Source organism: Acipenser ruthenus, chromosome 9 (assembly GCF_902713425.1).
Source record: "Acipenser ruthenus chromosome 9, fAciRut3.2 maternal haplotype, whole genome shotgun sequence".
Taxonomy (NCBI): domain Eukaryota; kingdom Metazoa; phylum Chordata; class Actinopteri; order Acipenseriformes; family Acipenseridae; genus Acipenser; species Acipenser ruthenus.
This window is the reverse complement of record NC_081197.1, coordinates 59,712,268-59,729,332: the sequence shown is the minus strand read 5'-3', so window position 1 is coordinate 59,729,332 and position 17,065 is coordinate 59,712,268. Positions and strand designations below refer to the sequence as shown.

General features: G+C 37.7%; 1 protein-coding gene across 2 annotated transcripts in view; it reads left to right on the top strand.

The window, feature by feature from the left end:
- Window positions 1-8,400, top strand: part of LOC117406088 (gamma-aminobutyric acid receptor subunit gamma-3) — a 166,596-nt gene extending 158,196 nt beyond the window's left edge. Inside the window, exons 8-10 of one of the 2 annotated variants that reach the window (XM_059030370.1) lie at window positions 4,756-4,952; window positions 6,659-6,709; window positions 7,155-8,400. In XM_059030370.1, the coding sequence (XP_058886353.1) occupies window positions 4,756-4,952; window positions 6,659-6,709; window positions 7,155-7,433 (527 nt within the window). In that variant the 3' untranslated portion in view covers window positions 7,434-8,400. The remainder of the gene's footprint in view (window positions 1-4,755; window positions 4,953-6,658; window positions 6,710-7,154) is intronic. The other variant, XM_034923559.2, reaches the window with a different exon arrangement.
- Window positions 8,401-17,065: the final 8,665 nt, after the last annotated feature.

Here is a 17,065-nt window from a genome sequence, read left to right as displayed (position 1 = left end):
TCTCAGGCGCGTCAGGTCCAATTTATTTTCACATGCGCAGTTTATTTTAGACGTGCTATTTAAAAGTAATTTTATTCATAGTAAAACAGGTTTAAAAGGCACTGCATATCAACAGGACACTCAGTACTGCATCTCCAGCCCCGCCCCACTCCTTGTTTGCTGTATTTTTCACATACCTCTTCATAGTAGTGCATACTGATAAATCATCTCCTGATCACTCGTTTTTATCACCAAACTCCTCAATAATGCGATCCAAGTCATTATTTTATTACTATAACATCTAAAAAAAGCTTTGCAAATGTCTGTGATATTCTTTGAGCGCTGAATGGCCTCCTCTCGTTTGTAAACTTTCTTATGTTCTTATTATCACACTTCAATCACCCATGTTTGACTACTAATGATAACCCAGTTACGACATCCCCCTTTGGCATTTAGGTAAAGCATCTCAAAGCACTGGAATGAGCTATTTTAATTATACTACATGCACAGACTCTGAAAGCAGTCATTTTCTGTTGCGATAGACTACAGCTATTGAAACATCTTACTCCAGAATTGAAATAAATGCTTGACATGCATTAAACGAATGACATTTTGTTTTGGTTGTGTTGATCTGCTTATTAACAATTTGCCTGCATGCCGTCATTTCGCTACACATGACTATTTCCTTGATGCTTTCTGCCATGAATTAAACATTTTTTGCAGTAGTTAATGTGAGAAAAATAAATAAGGCTCACAATAGACAGACCAAAGCCGAGCTAATCCTTCATGAATGCATTTTCATTCATTTCAGGTTGTTCGTTTATAGTCTCAAATTTTTGGCCATTTGCTTTTTTCAGTGTCACATGCATTGAATTTGGTAAAGTGTCTAGTTTGTTTGTGTACAGCGTAGCCTAGTATGCGGGCCCCTTTTTACCTGCTCTGATGATGTCACTGTGATGATGTCACCCTCCTGTCATTCACTGGGACCAAATGAGTTTCATGGTATTTCACAAATGATTTAACACTGCTTTACGTTACACTGTGGGGAACATATATCTAGCTGTTAAAGCCAGCCTGCATACCACCCTCCACAGAACCAATCAAATGCCTCAGTTGGCTGGGTGCCTGGTGTTTAAACAGCTTGATTTCTTTTGTGTTTGTGTTGTTTTTAATTACATGCGCTCCAGTTCTATGTGCACAATTGTGTGGAACATTTTTGGTTGCGGTAATTCCGTCAGTTATTTATTTATTTTTCCTTTTCCATGTGTTAGAGGGTAGTAGGTGTAGTCTTTGGGAGGACCAGAAATGACGTCACACACACAGGAAGCTTGTGGGCAAACCCCAGTGCCACCTGGCGACTGAGTAGTGGTTTATTGATTAATAAAAAAAAAAAAACAGGGCCAAAGCCACAGTCAGCACCCAGGCAGAGTAGCAGGTATTACAAAAACAAACACAAAAACCCCCGGTAGTACCAACTATGGTAGAACCGGGTTAAAAATAAAAAAAGAGTAAACAAACCAGTCCCACACAATAATAATATAGTACTCCAAAAGATAGTAGCTGTCGTTCTTTAAATGGCCACGTTAGTGGTGGTGGCGCTGTGTCTGCAGTTGGCTCCTTCACACACTAGCTGCGGCATACTCCAGCACTCACTGCCCTGAGTGGAAATGAGACTTCCGGGTACTTCCAAAGCACACACTCGGGAAGAGAAGAAGAACGTAGTCGGGACGCAGGCAGCCGTCTGTTCAGGGGTCTGGAACAGGAGCAGAGAAAAGTAGCAACACACACACACAACAGCACAGCGTACTCCTGTTGCTAACCCAGGACAGAGAGCCCGAATGCAGAAACAGTGCAGCCTAAATACTGCCCAACCCTGCCTCTGCAATCAGCTAATGCCCCCACCTCAGCCAACCGGCGGACACAGCACAGCTGACTGCAGAAAGCGAGCCCGGCGACCGTGCGGTTCTGCGTCAGGGCACAACGACCAACCACACCAGAACTCCCAGTATGATCATTTTCAGGTCGTTCGCCCCGACTTCGGGCTGCCCTATGCAACGCCACAAGGGATCGGGAGGGCGGATTACAGGGGGACCCTGTTACCCCCATCCATATTCTCCCTCAATTGAATTTACAATTACATTGTTGTTGTTACACACATACATGCAGTAAATGTCCTTTGCTTAATGTATTTACTTCCTGCTCTGTGTGTACTTCCTCTGTGTTTACTTCCTGCTCCGTGTTTACTTCCTGCTCCATCTCCTTTTTCTCAAACTTAACCACAAGTGTCCTCACTTTGCAGCTGTCGGTCAATACGTGACAAATATATACCTGTTATTGTAATTCTTCATGTTTGGGTTTGTTTGTTTGTTTATTTGTTTGTTTGTTAGTTTGCAGTATCATTTTCAAACAGTTTTACAACAATGGGGTCCATTGGGTTTTCAGTGGTAGATCTCAGTAACGCTTCCCTAAGCTCATAACTCTTCTATATTACGGATTTTTATATAGCTGTTGCTGTTGTGATTTTAGTGCAATTAATGAAGGGGTTAATAAATTAGAAAATAGCAGTGGCATTTAGATCCACCGTTGCTTAGATCATTAAAATAGACGACAGTGTTTAGTAGCACTCCACTTAGCCTGCCTTGTGCATCCTAAAGTCAATATGGGGTGGTGTACAGGTCCAGGTACTGTATCACCCAGGGTACCTGACCTGTAGTTAGCTATTGAACCCCCCTGTGCTTATGGGGTGGTGTACAGGTCCAGGGACTGTCTGACACCAGGGGGTCCTGACCTGTAGTTAGTTATTGAACCCCCCCTCTCCTCAGCAGATTTTTAAATGTATTAGCAAACAGGCTGCTGTGCTAGACATTAGGAACTGAGCTGGTCTTGAGAGGAGGAAACAAGGGTTTGATAAGTCGTATAGCACATGTCTCTAACATCATGCACATTATACAAAGAACTGCCACAGTCCAGCAATGTATCAAAATGACATGTCCACATTACTATAAACGATATGCTCTGGGATTCAGGCACTACAGACATGAGCACACGTGGCTTTATGTTCCTGAACACTGTATCTGTAAAACGAAGCCATTTATAATAACACAACAGAAAATTGCCACACAGATGATATGGAACAAGCTCCCTGCTGTAGTAATTACAATGCACACCCATTGTGTTCTTACTAAAAGCTAACTTCAAGCACATACTGTAATGGGTAGATGAATTGGTTTATTTTAAAAAGTGGTGCAATTTGATTTTGGAACAAACTTGTATTCAGTGCAGACCTGAATAGCTTAAATGTACATTAAAAGTGATGAAGGAAGAATAAATGGTAACAGTTTACATGAAGAGTCTCTGATTATTGTGTATTTACATAAAAGTTACTTAGTAAATACATGTATACTTACATGTAATTACAGTGGTATTATGCACAGTTATAATGTACTTAATGTGTACATCTTTTTGCATGAGATAACCCTAACTGTAACACTAACTCTAACCCTGTCCCTAACCCTAACCCTATCCCTAACTGTAACACTAACCTTTTTCTGATACATTTGTGTACTTACAAATAACAATCAGCAGGACTTACACAGTAAGTACATTGTAACTGTGCACAATACCATTGTAATAACGTGTAAGCACACGTGTATTCACTATGTAACTACATTAGAGACACTGGATGTGAAGTGTTATCAGATATAAATACACAGCATGCCTAATCAAGTCAAAAGCAGTGCTACTAAGCTGGAACTAATATAATGTATCTCAATTATTTCTAATACTTGGAAATATATGGATTAGGGCTAACTAAAATTCCATCTCTGAATTCAGAAGATGTCTTTAAATAAACTGTAGTAGGAGAAAGAAGTGATGAAGAATGCAATGCTTCTAATCTAAACCCATAAATCCTGATTCCCTGGAATGTAACGTTCTTCCCTATTCATGCCACACCAGGTTCCTCTGTTGAACAATAGGGCTCAGGAAGTGAGATAAGAGTGGGATTGACTGGATAGCAACTAGCATGTCAATGCCTATAGCAGTGATGGTTGAGAACAAAGCAGTGCTGTGCCATGCCTGTGCTTGGGAGGTCCAGAACAGTGACAATGATTGCTGAGCTTAGGTTTCAGAGAAGGTTGATCAGAGAAGGTGTACAAAAATGAAGGTTTATAATATGAACAAATATTTAAAATAAATAAATAAATAAATACATATAAATAAAAATAAAGCAAATAGAATTATCTTCAAACTTGGAATGTTGGAGCCTCATGGAATGAACATTCTATTCTGACATCATCCTCAGGATTGAAAATTGAAAATCAACAAGTTTACAGCACTGTGTTTACTTTTCTTTCTACACAGTTGAAGGGCTTTTGCCCGAAACTTCCTGAAATAAATTATTTTTTAATCATTTAAACTTTTTGTGTACATTCATTTTATTTTTAATTTAATTTAATTTTTTTAAATATTTGTTATTTTTTTATATATATATATATATATATATATATATATATATATATATATATATATATATATATATATATAGGGCAGCTGGCTCTTTGAGCTAAAATATATATATATATATATATATATATATATATATATATATATATATATATACAGACACACACACACACACACAAAAGATAACAAAATTAAACAAACAAGGGAAGAGCTCTTTAGAAGGATGTGTTGAACTATTGGGAGACTGTGAGAGTGAGGTAAGTGCATGTCGAGATGGAGGTCCCTTAGGAATGTGTCTGGTTTGTTTTGCAGGCATCACCACAGTGCTGACCATGACCACGCTGAGTACAGTAGCACGGAACTCGCTGCCGCGGGTCTCCTACGTCACAGCGATGGATCTGTTTGTCACAGTGTGCTTCTTGTTTGTGTTTGCGGCGCTGATAGAATACGCAGCCCTCAATTACTACTCCAGTGTAGGGAAGCCCAGAGGTACAAAGAAGAAAAAGCAGGTAAGACATTTTAAATGTCGTGCGTATCTCAAAAAAACCTTTTCATTTAAATCCATTCGAAAGAATAGCCGATCTTCAATTGTAAGAATGTTCCGTTTTTTAATACCCAGACACATAACCAAGAAAATAAATAAAACACAATGTTATAGCTGCACATCTTCCATTGCAGTAGCTAATATTGTGCATGCAGCACTGTATAGAGTGGGTCCTGTTCATCACAGTGTTAATATTGTACATGCAGCACTGTATAGAGTGGGTCCTGTTCATCACAGTGTTAATATTGTACTTGCAGCACTGTATAGAGTGGGTCCTGTTCATCACAGTGTTAATATTGTACATGCAGCACTGTATAGAGTGGGTCCTGTTCATCACAGTGTTAATATTGTACATGCAGCACTGTATAGAGTGGGTCCTGTTCATCACAGTGTTAATATTGTACATGCAGCACTGTATAGAGTGGGTCCTGTTCATCACAGTGTTAATAGTGTACATGCAGCACTGTATAGAGTGGGTCCTGTTCATCACAGTGTTAATATTGTACATGCAGCACTGTATAGAGTGGGTCCTGTTCATCACAGTGTTAATATTGTACATGCAGCACTGTATAGAGTGGGTCCTGTTCATCACAGTGTTAATATTGTACATGCAGCACTGTATAGAGTGGGTCCTGTTCATCACAGTGTTAATATTGTACATGCAGCACTGTATAGAGTGGGTCCTGTTCATCACAGTGTTAATATTGTGCATGCAGCACTGTATAGAGTGGGTCCTGTTCATCACAGTGTTAATATTGTGCATGCAGCACTGTATAGAGTGGATCCTGTTCATCACAGTGTTAATATTGTACATGCAGCACTGTATAGAGTGGGTCCTGTTCATCACAGTGTTAATATTGTGCATGCAGCACTGTATAGAGTGGGTCCTGTTCATCACAGTGTTAATATTGTACATGCAGCACTGTATAGAGTGGATCCTGTTCATCACAGTGTTAATATTGTACATGCAGCACTGTATAGAGTGGGTCCTGTTCATCACAGTGTTAATATTGTACATGCAGCACTGTATAGAGTGGGTCCTGTTCATCACAGTGTTAATATTGTGCATGCAGCACTGTATAGAGTGGATCCTGTTCATCACAGTGTTAATATTGTACATGCAGCACTGTATAGAGTGGGTCCTGTTCATCACAGTGTTAATATTGTACATGCAGCACTGTATAGAGTGGGTCCTGTTCATCACAGTGTTAATATTGTACATGCAGCACTGTATAGAGTGGGTCCTGTTCATCACAGTGTTAATATTGTACATGCAGCACTGTATAGAGTGGGTCCTGTTCATCACAGTGTTAATATTGTACATGCAGCACTGTATAGAGTGGGTCCTGTTCATCACAGTGTTTTCCTTTGTATCTAGGTATTTTCATTTAGTTTTCAACTTTTGCAGCACAACCAGCGATGTATTAAATCTTGTTTTCATTTAATTTGTTTATTTTATTTGACTTTTTCATTTGGCCCCGAAGTCAACATTTGTTGGCTCATTTAGCCTAATTTACATGTGTATTTGGATTTCCATTACTTACACACAATGTCTGATGTGTTTCTGTATCACATATTTCATTTTGATAAAAACTTTTTAAGTGAAAACTCAGGCCAGTCTGTGGTGTTGCTGGTGTAACTGGTGGTAACAACAATGCCTCTGCTGAACAGGCCCGGTGTCTTCAGCAGATCCTGTGTTTGAGAAGCTTGGTGAAGAAGCAGGTGCATACGCCACTCTTTAACTCTACTTCAGAAACATTAACCAATCATCATTACAAAGCACACACGGCCCTGTCACTACAGCACAAATACCATTGCCCTACTAATGCAGTGAATTCTTTAATGTGCTGTATGAACACGTCCTACTGTACTGTATATTGATTTGAACTAGAAATCATCAAATAATACCATATACCCATATATACTGGATCATTCACATATCCATGGCACGGGTGTTGGGGAAGTTTAAGGAGATATGTAGTAGATTGCTCTCGTCAAGTGATCCACTGTCAACTCACTGTTGGGTCTGATTGGATTGTGTATTTTACACAGAAGATGAAGTGCATGATAGGGAAGCCGCATTCAAATTGAACCCCATCTGCTCCATATGCAGTATGTTCTTAGAATGACTGCCTATTGATTGAGGTGTCTTGTCATTTTCTTATAGAACTACTCAGTGCTTGACCTGGGACCTCCTCCCACAGTCATCACATTGAACAATTCCATGTACTGGCAGGAGCTGGAGGAATCCTGCATGTACGAATGCCTGGACGGTAAAGACTGTCAGAGTTTCTTCTGCTGCTACGAGGAATGTAAATCAGGCGGCTGGCGGAAAGGCCGAATCCACATAGACATCTTAGAATTAGACTCGTACTCCAGAGTCTTCTTCCCCACCTCATTCCTGCTGTTCAATATAGTCTACTGGGTGGGCTACCTCTATCTTTAACTGTATCTGTTGTACTGAAGAACACTGCCGTGGTACACACTCGTCATGGGGATAGTATGAAAAACCCTTCAAGGTAAAACTCACTGGGTTTGCTTAAGACTTACAGTAGACCCTATCCTTTGTAATCTTTTTGTAACTGCTCTAAATTATTGCAATTCCTTTTAACCCAAACAGAAGAGAGAGCCTATAGCTCTTATTGGGCCAGGGTTTTCACAGGTAGCTGCTTTCACAAGTAACCCTGTCTTTTATTTCAGGTACCAAAAAAAGAAAATACATAGATACATTCTGTTCAAATACTCTCTGCTTTCCCGTTTCATGCAGTGTATTACCAGGGGTTTAGGAGATGGATTCACTGGGTAGAAAAAAGATAAACATATCCTCCTTCAGGTAGCAGTCAAAGAAGGATGTAAGTTGTATGAGTGACATTCAGCAACATTCAGTGCCTTCTTTGGGAGGAGCAACTGTGATCTCTTGCTGGGGTGCACAATATCATAAACAAGGGATACCCGTCATTTTTGACTGGTTGCTGATAGTTATTAATTATGTTCTCTGAGGAACTCCCATAATAATTGCACAGCATAAAACATGTAGATTAATCAGTTAAGCTGTGTGCAATGTAATCAAAGAATGTCATCATGTTATAATGGAAAAATACAAGGTAACTTTAAGTGTCTCTAATTATTGTGTATTCACATACTAGTGACATTGTAAATACATGTGTACTTACACATTATTACAATGTTAATATGCATAGTTACATTGTACTTAATGTGTAAGTCTTTGCAATATATGTAAGTACACAATTGTATCAAAAAAGAGTCAGGGTTTGGGTTAGGGTTAGAGTTAGGTTTAGTGTTAGGGGGTCAGAGTTAGGGTTATGGGGATTAGAGTAGGGTTAGGTTTAGTGTTAGGGTTAGGGTTAGGGTAGGGTTAGGGTTGTAATGTGCATTTTTTTACACATTAAGTACATTGTAACTATACATAATACCATTGTAATGATGTGTAAGTACACATGTATTCACTAAGTAACTACTATGCAAATGCACATTAATTAGAGACACTTGATGTGAAGAAATATCACAGATTCAGGACATAAATTCATTGATTGGGACCAGAGGAACAATGTTCTGCTTTCCAATACAAAACTTCAGAGATCTGAGGTCAAATAAATAAATAAAACAAAACAATTATAATTGGGCATCTTTTGCCATTTTATCAGCTATTTTTTTAAAGGTGTTACAAATAGCTACTCTTTGCCTATATTTGTAGTGAAATATTCCAAGGAGCTTAAAAAAAGATATATAGTGCTTATTAGTAAATCAATCTTTTCATGTTATGCTACAAAAAGTTTCAACATCAAAAAGCAATTGTCTTTAATATGAAAATCAATTGCATGACTAAACAATTATGTTAGTAAAATATACAAAAAGATTTTGCTGTTTCAATTTTAATAATATAGATTTGCCTTGGAAGCAGCTTGGATATAAATACGTTTCAGTACCATACATCACACTCAAAACAGGATTGCTTAGACCTGAATGAAAAGTCCAGTTCTGTTTCCACTGTACTGGAAACAGCATTCTTCAGAGGGTTCACTTTGGTTCTGAGGTAGATATCACCAAAGTTTAGGTTGAAACTGATTAATGTCTGTGTCGATGTGTTGCAGTCGATTTCTGTTTTGCTGAAGTGCCAAATTTTGTAAGGTACGTTTTTACTGTTTGAAATACTGGATGATTCAGCCGATTTGACTGTTGTCAGCTCATGGGATAGGTCATAACCAAGGAATAGCATGCTGTCTGTATGGGCCAGTCAGGACTATCTACCCGCGTTTGCAGTAGCTCGTTATCCACTTTTCCTGTGGATGATCGGTACTTCCTACTACTCACATTTATTTTTCACATTGACATCACAATAAGGGCCTTGCCAGTGTTGAGCTCCCCTCAGCACATCAATATATAAAACAACAATACATTACTTCAATGGTTAATTATGCGCGGGGCAAATAGAAAACGCAATGGTTCTTTGTTGTTAATTAAAAATAATAATCAATTCATGAGTAAAGACAGACTGTAAACAATTCCTCCCTCTGTGTTTAATGTCTCCTCTCTCATTGATTATTTTTGTGTTACAAACTTAGAACCATTGTGTTGTGATGTGTGCAGGTTTTTTGCACCCATAGGTGTAAGTCGCTTTTATGGTTCGAGCCTACGGACGGGATCCTGTGTGCAGCCATGCTTGTGCTTCGAAGTGAAAAGTCATGCTGCATAAACAAAACAGTGGAAACTTACTTGGTGACTGAGAACTGTCTACTTCTAATAGAGTGGGGCTTATGTAACGGGCAGTGTTGTGTGATGCTCTGCCATTACTGACTCGGTCCTGTCCACTGTCAGTGACATGAGATTAAGTTGAAAGCTCTAAAACCATGAATGCAGACCAGCCCGGCTCTTTTGCATTGTGGTTTAGACGCTCAATTGCAGTGAGCTGGGTCGCTGGTTCATACCCAGCCTCCACCCTGCTGCATTTACAAGAAGAACCGGATAAAGACCATGTGAAAAAACAACCAGTGGAACTTACTTGGTGGTTGAGAACTATCTTAAAAAATACCTTTTTTGGGGGGAGACTGTTATCCTTTGGGGTGTATTGAGAACCTTTGTCAGAGACTGGATAATGCAACCACCTCGAAGATAACAAAGGCTAATATAATGCCTGGCCTAAGACAAAACGGGGCCTAATGTCAACCTATTGATTCTTTCAATACAGGCAAGTCAATGCGCACTCTTCTAGTAATAGACATTCAATCCATAAACACCTGTAATCCAGCCCTTCAGTCCTTCCACTGCTATTTACTTGATGTCTCTGTAACTTATTAAATGCATTTTATTAAGTTTAAAAAAAGAATGGATGGGCTGAACCCAGTTCATTGGGTATCAGATACTGACATGTTAGCATGGAAAGATGTTCCCCACTGGCCCAGATGAATGGGTGATATTCCTTGATAGTGTGCCATACAATGGGTTAAGAGAAATCAGATCAGGTGGAAGATTATACAGCAGGATTATTATTATTATTATTATTATTTCTTCTATCTTGTTACAGAGCAACGCTTTAGTATAACTTTATAATACAAAGTGTTGACCTATAGTTTCTTAGGGGGCTGGGGGGGGACTTTTTGTGTAGATTAGATAATCTGATACGTAGTTGCTTGCAAAACAATAAATAACAAATGATGAAAAACTGCAATCCCTTTTTTAAAGAAGTTCATTGTTTGTTCGCTCATGCAGTATGAGGGTCTCATTTGAATGTTTATTTAGGGTTCATTTCCTGAATGGTCAAACTGTTTAAACTCTTGTTTCAGTTGAGGCAAAGATGCCCATTTAATTGTCATGAATCTACGAAGTTCATCTTAAAGGAAATAAACTGATTTGAAATCTTAGTTCTGCTGTAAACTCAATATGAAGGAGCTGACCCTGCCTTGCTAGTGTTTCAGATGGGTGTCTATAGAGGGACTGTATGCTCGGTGCTTACTTTTGCATTTTATTATTCTTTCCTGTATAGTTTGTTTTATTCCCATTTGTTATAACCCATAAAGATATGGTAACACTTTACATTGAGTGTCTCTAATTATGGTGTATTTGCATAGTAGTTACTTAGTAAATAATGTGTACTTACACATAATTCTAATGTTATTATGCATAGTTACGTTGTACTTAATGTGGCAGTCTTTTTGCACAATATTTGTAAGTACACAATTGTATCAGAAAAGGGTCAGGATTAGGTTTAGGGGGTTAGGATTAGGGTAAGGGTTATATCATGCATTTACTAAGTAACTACGATGTAAATACACAGTAATTAGAGACACAGTGTTTTTTTTATTGTTAACCATTCTTGGCAGTTTCACAGATATGGGGCAGCTCTTTGCTTTGCTGCTGGATTTTTCAACCCTCTGATTCTCTGCAGTTTACAGGGCGCATGTCATGTTATTGTGTCCTCTGTAACTGAGGGAGCGATTGTATAGCCATCTGGTGTCTGAAGCGTCCAGACACAAAGAATGAAGCACAGAAATCCAGACAGCATCGAAAAGAAAGAGAGCAGAAGCAAACAAGAAGAAATAGAAAATAAAAACTATATACAGCAGATCATTATAAAACACACTGAAGAGAACAACCAGACAAATCACTGGAGAGCTCAGAGCTATGTTCGTGAGAAAGGGGAGTCATTTTAGGTAGATTTGTTTGTCCAAATGATTGTGATAAATATTGTTTTGTAAATAAAGTATTTTATCTCTAATCATTCTTAAAGTGCTTAGCACAAAAATAATGGTGTGTTAGAGGGGCTTTTTTGAAAACAGTTTGGTGTTAATTGTAGGCCTCGTTTGTATTTCTGATTTGCTATGTCATTATGTCACTGCTGAGCACAGCACACTGCTGTCATTGATGACCAGCGACTGGTGATAGGAAGCAATTCCTTCTTTCATTCTGCAGAAATGTATTATTTGCCCTGCACCGCCAAAACTGCAGTGCCAAAGCTTCTATGCTTCACTTTGTATTGTTTATTTATGGTAATCACCTGCCTGCCTGTACATCTATGTAGCCAGTTCTATATTTTGTTATTTTAATACATATTTTATTATTATTATTATTATTATTATTATTATTATTATTATTATTATTATTATTATTATTATTATTATTATTTTGGTAACACTTAACATGATGTCTCTAATTACTGTGTATGTACGTAGTAGTTACATAGTTACTACATGTGTACTTACATATACTTACAATGTTATTGTGCATAGTTACAATGTACACGTCTTTCTGCATGATATACTGTATGTGCATACACAATGTTACCCAAAAAGGGTTAGGGCTAGGGATAGGGTTAGGTTTCGAGTTAGGGATACGGTTAGGGTTAGGATGAGGGTTATATCATGCAAAAAGATTTACACATTAAGTACACAGTAACTAGAGACACTTAATGTTACCTTTATTTTTATTTATTTATTTCCAAAACATTCTGAGGCTGGTTTATGATCATCATCTCATGTAACCTTTAGACCAACATGAATTTAGTGTGTTTTAAAAAAGGGTTCATTCTCCAATGATGAATAAGGCATTTGCTGAAATCCATTTCTAAGGACCGTGTGTCTCTCTGTGTATTTCTTGAAATCCAGATCTAAGGGCCGTGTGTCTCTCTGTGTATTTGCTGAGAAGAGGAAGTTCATTGCATGCAAACACATTGGCTGTAAAGCATTCTTTAAACCGAAGATATTTGCATTATTCATGAATGAAGTCATATCAGTTTAGGTAAACACAATTTACTCATTGAGTTAAATCTGTTTCGGTCCTCATGCAGCTTTCTTGAAGGCGTTTTTACCTTGTGCATTAATACTTTTATTTATCTATGACAGTGTTCATTGTATTCATCTTGTGTTTATTTTTTGTGGACTTTATCTAAAGGCCTTGGCTAGATCTAACACAAGTGATTTCATTTGAAACATTAGCTGTAACATATACAGAGTGAAGATGGATTGTAATGCAAACAAAAACAGCAATTGTGGATTATTGACTGTGCAATGCATTTCAAATTGCTGTCCTGCAAATCTTAGTCTGAATGTTAAATTCTACTGTACTGGGAGTTGAGTAAATGTCTAGTTAACAGTCCCTAATACGATGATGTATATTGGTCTACCGGGGAAATACGTTATTTTAGAATATACATTGTATTAAAAGGTTTGGGGTCTGCTTCTTATATGAAAGAAACATATATTTAATAAGTCTAATAGTGAAGTGTAAAGACAATGCAGTATGTGAAGACATGGGAACATGAAGTAAAAGTAATTCATAGACAGGTGGACTAGGCTTTCCCCCGCATTGTTAGATTTGATATACAAACGCTTATTCAAGAGTAACATACATGGGCGCAGGTTTATCACTGTCTTTAAACCAAAGTGCATTGTTTATGTAAGAAAATTAAAGCCCAGCTGGGTCTTTTCAGGACATGGTGACTGCTGTTGATTTATTCTTTTTTATAGCATTCTTTAATTAAATAAACACATGGTATATGTTGTGTATATTTACTTCAATATTCAGTAACGTAAACTGTCCTTTGTTGTTTGTAACATTGACAATCCTGCATTTTGAATGGCTCACACTGCTCTTGTGAAGTAAAGACTTTGGTAAATAGGACTCAAGGAGTGGTTTCCATCCACACGTTAAGCTTCATTATTATCTGAAGTGCTGTACACTCTAAATATAGGATATTTGTAGCATTTGAAAGGTTATCAGAAGTGTATTGTGTGATGTCTTTAAGATTTGTATGACTAAATGACTCAATTGATTGGAACGATGAAGCCTCAATCCGCTCCATGCTTTCCATCAAGCTCAATTGGAAGTCTTTTACAACAGGGTTTCCCAATCCTGCTCCTGGGGGACCCCTGTGTCTGCTGGTTTTCATTCCAACTGAGCTCTCAATTACTTAATCAAACCCAGGGGTGGAATTCTGATGGTACTCACCGGTACTGGGTACGAGGACTTATTTAATCTGCTTTTCATCCAACGCAGATGCCTTCCATCCACTCACACAGTCCACTAGCACAGTGTTTCTCAAATGCGCTTTCATTCAGCACAGTTCGTGCTGCTTGCATTCTGTTTCCTCACACTGCTTCTGTATCTGTTAGCTGCTATTGGCCACCATTAACGTCAGTATAATCACTGCATGTTGATTGGCTGAGCTTTCATTCTGATCAGATTTAATTTTGGCATAAGTCACAAATCTCCGCCCATTTCGCTTTGTGTCAGTGCTCATTTGCTGATCAACAATAGAAGACTTTAGCAGTGCAACGTGAAAACAGCGGTACATTCAAAAACATAGCTGGAGGTGTGCTTCACGCTTTTCAAACACTGGCCCAACTTGCAAGGTTCATGTTAAGTATAGTGATCAATGTTTTGTTTTGTTGTGATCCAAGTATTTTCTGTTATGAGGACTGTAATAAACGAAAACCAAAACAGTGAGGTGTTTTTTCTTTGTACAATGCCCCCTTTTCTAAAACATCTTGAAGAGTTTATTTAAGTTAAATGTGAGTCTTCACTTGCGTGTACATCTAAAAAAAGGCAGAAGTAAAAACGTGTCTTTTGCCACCAGGGATACCTTTTTATTTAAAGTCTACTTTTATACTGTTTCTGTCTGGAAAATCTTTTTATGGAATAGATCATGGTAATTAATCTACGCAGAAACACAACAGAGAAACACACAGAATACATTATTGTAGGATAAGTAATAAGCTAAAAATACATAAAAGAAACAGGGATATATGTTCTAATCCAAGGCTATCCTTGTAGCACGGCCAGGTCCTGTTGTAGGGGAGTACCCAGGGTCTGGAAGGTATGGGGATGATTTCAGATAATAATGGAGGTTACATCATTATTAGTAGTAGTGCCTGTTACGTAATACATCTGAGGGGTATTTTAGCCCCTATTGTGCGTGGTTTGACTAAGACCTTTTTGTATCATTTTTTTATGGCACAGTTTTTTTATACCATTTTTTATAACATCCCCCCTTTTTAGGATATCTTGAAACAAAACTCCCTCTCTACAGCAGTTATCGCATAGTGTAATATTTCTTACTACATGTCCTTTAAGGTTTCACTTCAGTGTTATATTACAGTACATGACTGAGTGATACATACAGAGGGTACAAAGCTTTCAGTATTTTCAGCGTCCTTGTTTATGGTGAATTGGTTATAATTGATCAGTTATTACTTAAGGCTTATTTTGTATTTATAAATGTATCGTGTATGGATATGTATACATTTTTAAATTATTTATTCATTGGCACTCCATTTTTAATGTTTACACCCGGCTGTGCATAGGAGTACCTGCACTTGTTTGTTGAGAATTTCACCCCTGATCAAACCCTTAATTGAACTAATAATGTGCTTAATTAGAACTTTTTAATTGTTCTCAGCTCCTAAAAAGTTGCTGATTTTCAAGTCACTTTAAAATGGTATAGTTAACTTGAAATCTCCAACTGTATAAAAGTGGAAAACAATTTAAAAAGTCTAATTAAGCTAATGAATAGTTCACTTAAGGGTTCGATGAAGTAATTGAGAAGTCAGTTGGGATGAAAACCAGCAGACACAGGGGTCTCCCTGGACCAGGATTGGGAAACCCCGCTTACAAAGCTGGGATCATGAATGCTTAGTGTCTCTGTTTCAGCATCGTTACATGTATTGCTGAACATGGAAACTGTTTTATATGCATTCAAGGTGGTTTGCCACAGTTCATGATACCCATGGGAATTTCGTTAATAAAACAATATGTGGTCCCATGATTGTTTTAATTTTATTTTTACACAAAAAAAAAAACATTTATTTGCCATTATTGTCTATGTAGAAACACCCAAATACGTACATTTTTTAAAAATGTTTGTTGCATGAAAAACACCGTCAAGTGATACAAAAGTATCACAGAATTAAATAAAAACATAATACAAATGACGTGGGGGTAACTTTTCAGATTTATGTAATTCATTCTACCAAAAGCTTAATTTGTGTTTTCAAAGGCAGTGTTCATGTGAGAAGTGTTGAAGGCTGGGGAGTGTTGAGTAACACATTTCTGAATTGTATTGGATACAGAGCAGGTCATGTGCCTTTCTTTCTCTGTTAAAAGCATGAAACTACCTGAAAAACAGGTTTGAGGAAACTTCATATTTTTGCCAAGCCTTACAAAAATCCCCTTTTCACCCTTCTGAAACAAAAAGTCACTGTATATTTAGAGATTTTGAGAATGTGTATATGACATGTTGACAAGTCTGTAAATAACAAGGGTGTGAAGTTGTCTGTTTTTTCTCTCCAAGATACTGTGTTGTCTTGTAAGTAGGGTTGTTTTTACAGTGTAAATGAGACTTGTGTCTGCCCCCGCAATCCATTTCTATCCCCCTGTGCTATTTTCATCATTCTTTTTTATATTTAAAACAACACACATTTGCAACATCATTGCAGATAATAAACTGTGTCTTTTCCATTCTGTATGTCATTGCAATCTTAATCTTGCACTTTATAAGTGTCCTGGTTTAACGTATTTACAATAAATGAAAATGTATTTATGAGTAAAGCATACGTGTGAAGAGTTGTGTTATTAACAGTCTCATAATGCTGAATCCTGTAAAGTGATTTCAAGATGAAACCAATAGAGCCTGTGTTTGCTATCATTGATAGGGAAAGAGTAATACAGAGAAAGTACAGTGCAGTATACAACAGTAAAGTTTGCATAATGTACTGTCTAATCACAAATCAACACAAGCTAGTGAAACAGCAAGAGAGAATAAAGCATATTTGGATTGTTACTCAGCCAACTTGCAACCAATGTGAGAATAATTGACTGATGTTTCTCAGCCTGTGCCTTTTCCTTGGTTGTGTGTTCATTACTGTTTAAGGTGACTGTGGGGATCAGCTGAGAACTGCTTGCAATATTGGGAAGCAAGTTATTAGTAACAATATACGACTGTCCCAACATTGCTCTTTCACATGCCCCAAGCCTGTAGCGCATCATATATTGCACAGCGTCCGTGTTAATAGGCATGCTGTCCTCATCTGGACAGCAGCACAGGCCTAAGTTAATAAGACACATGAA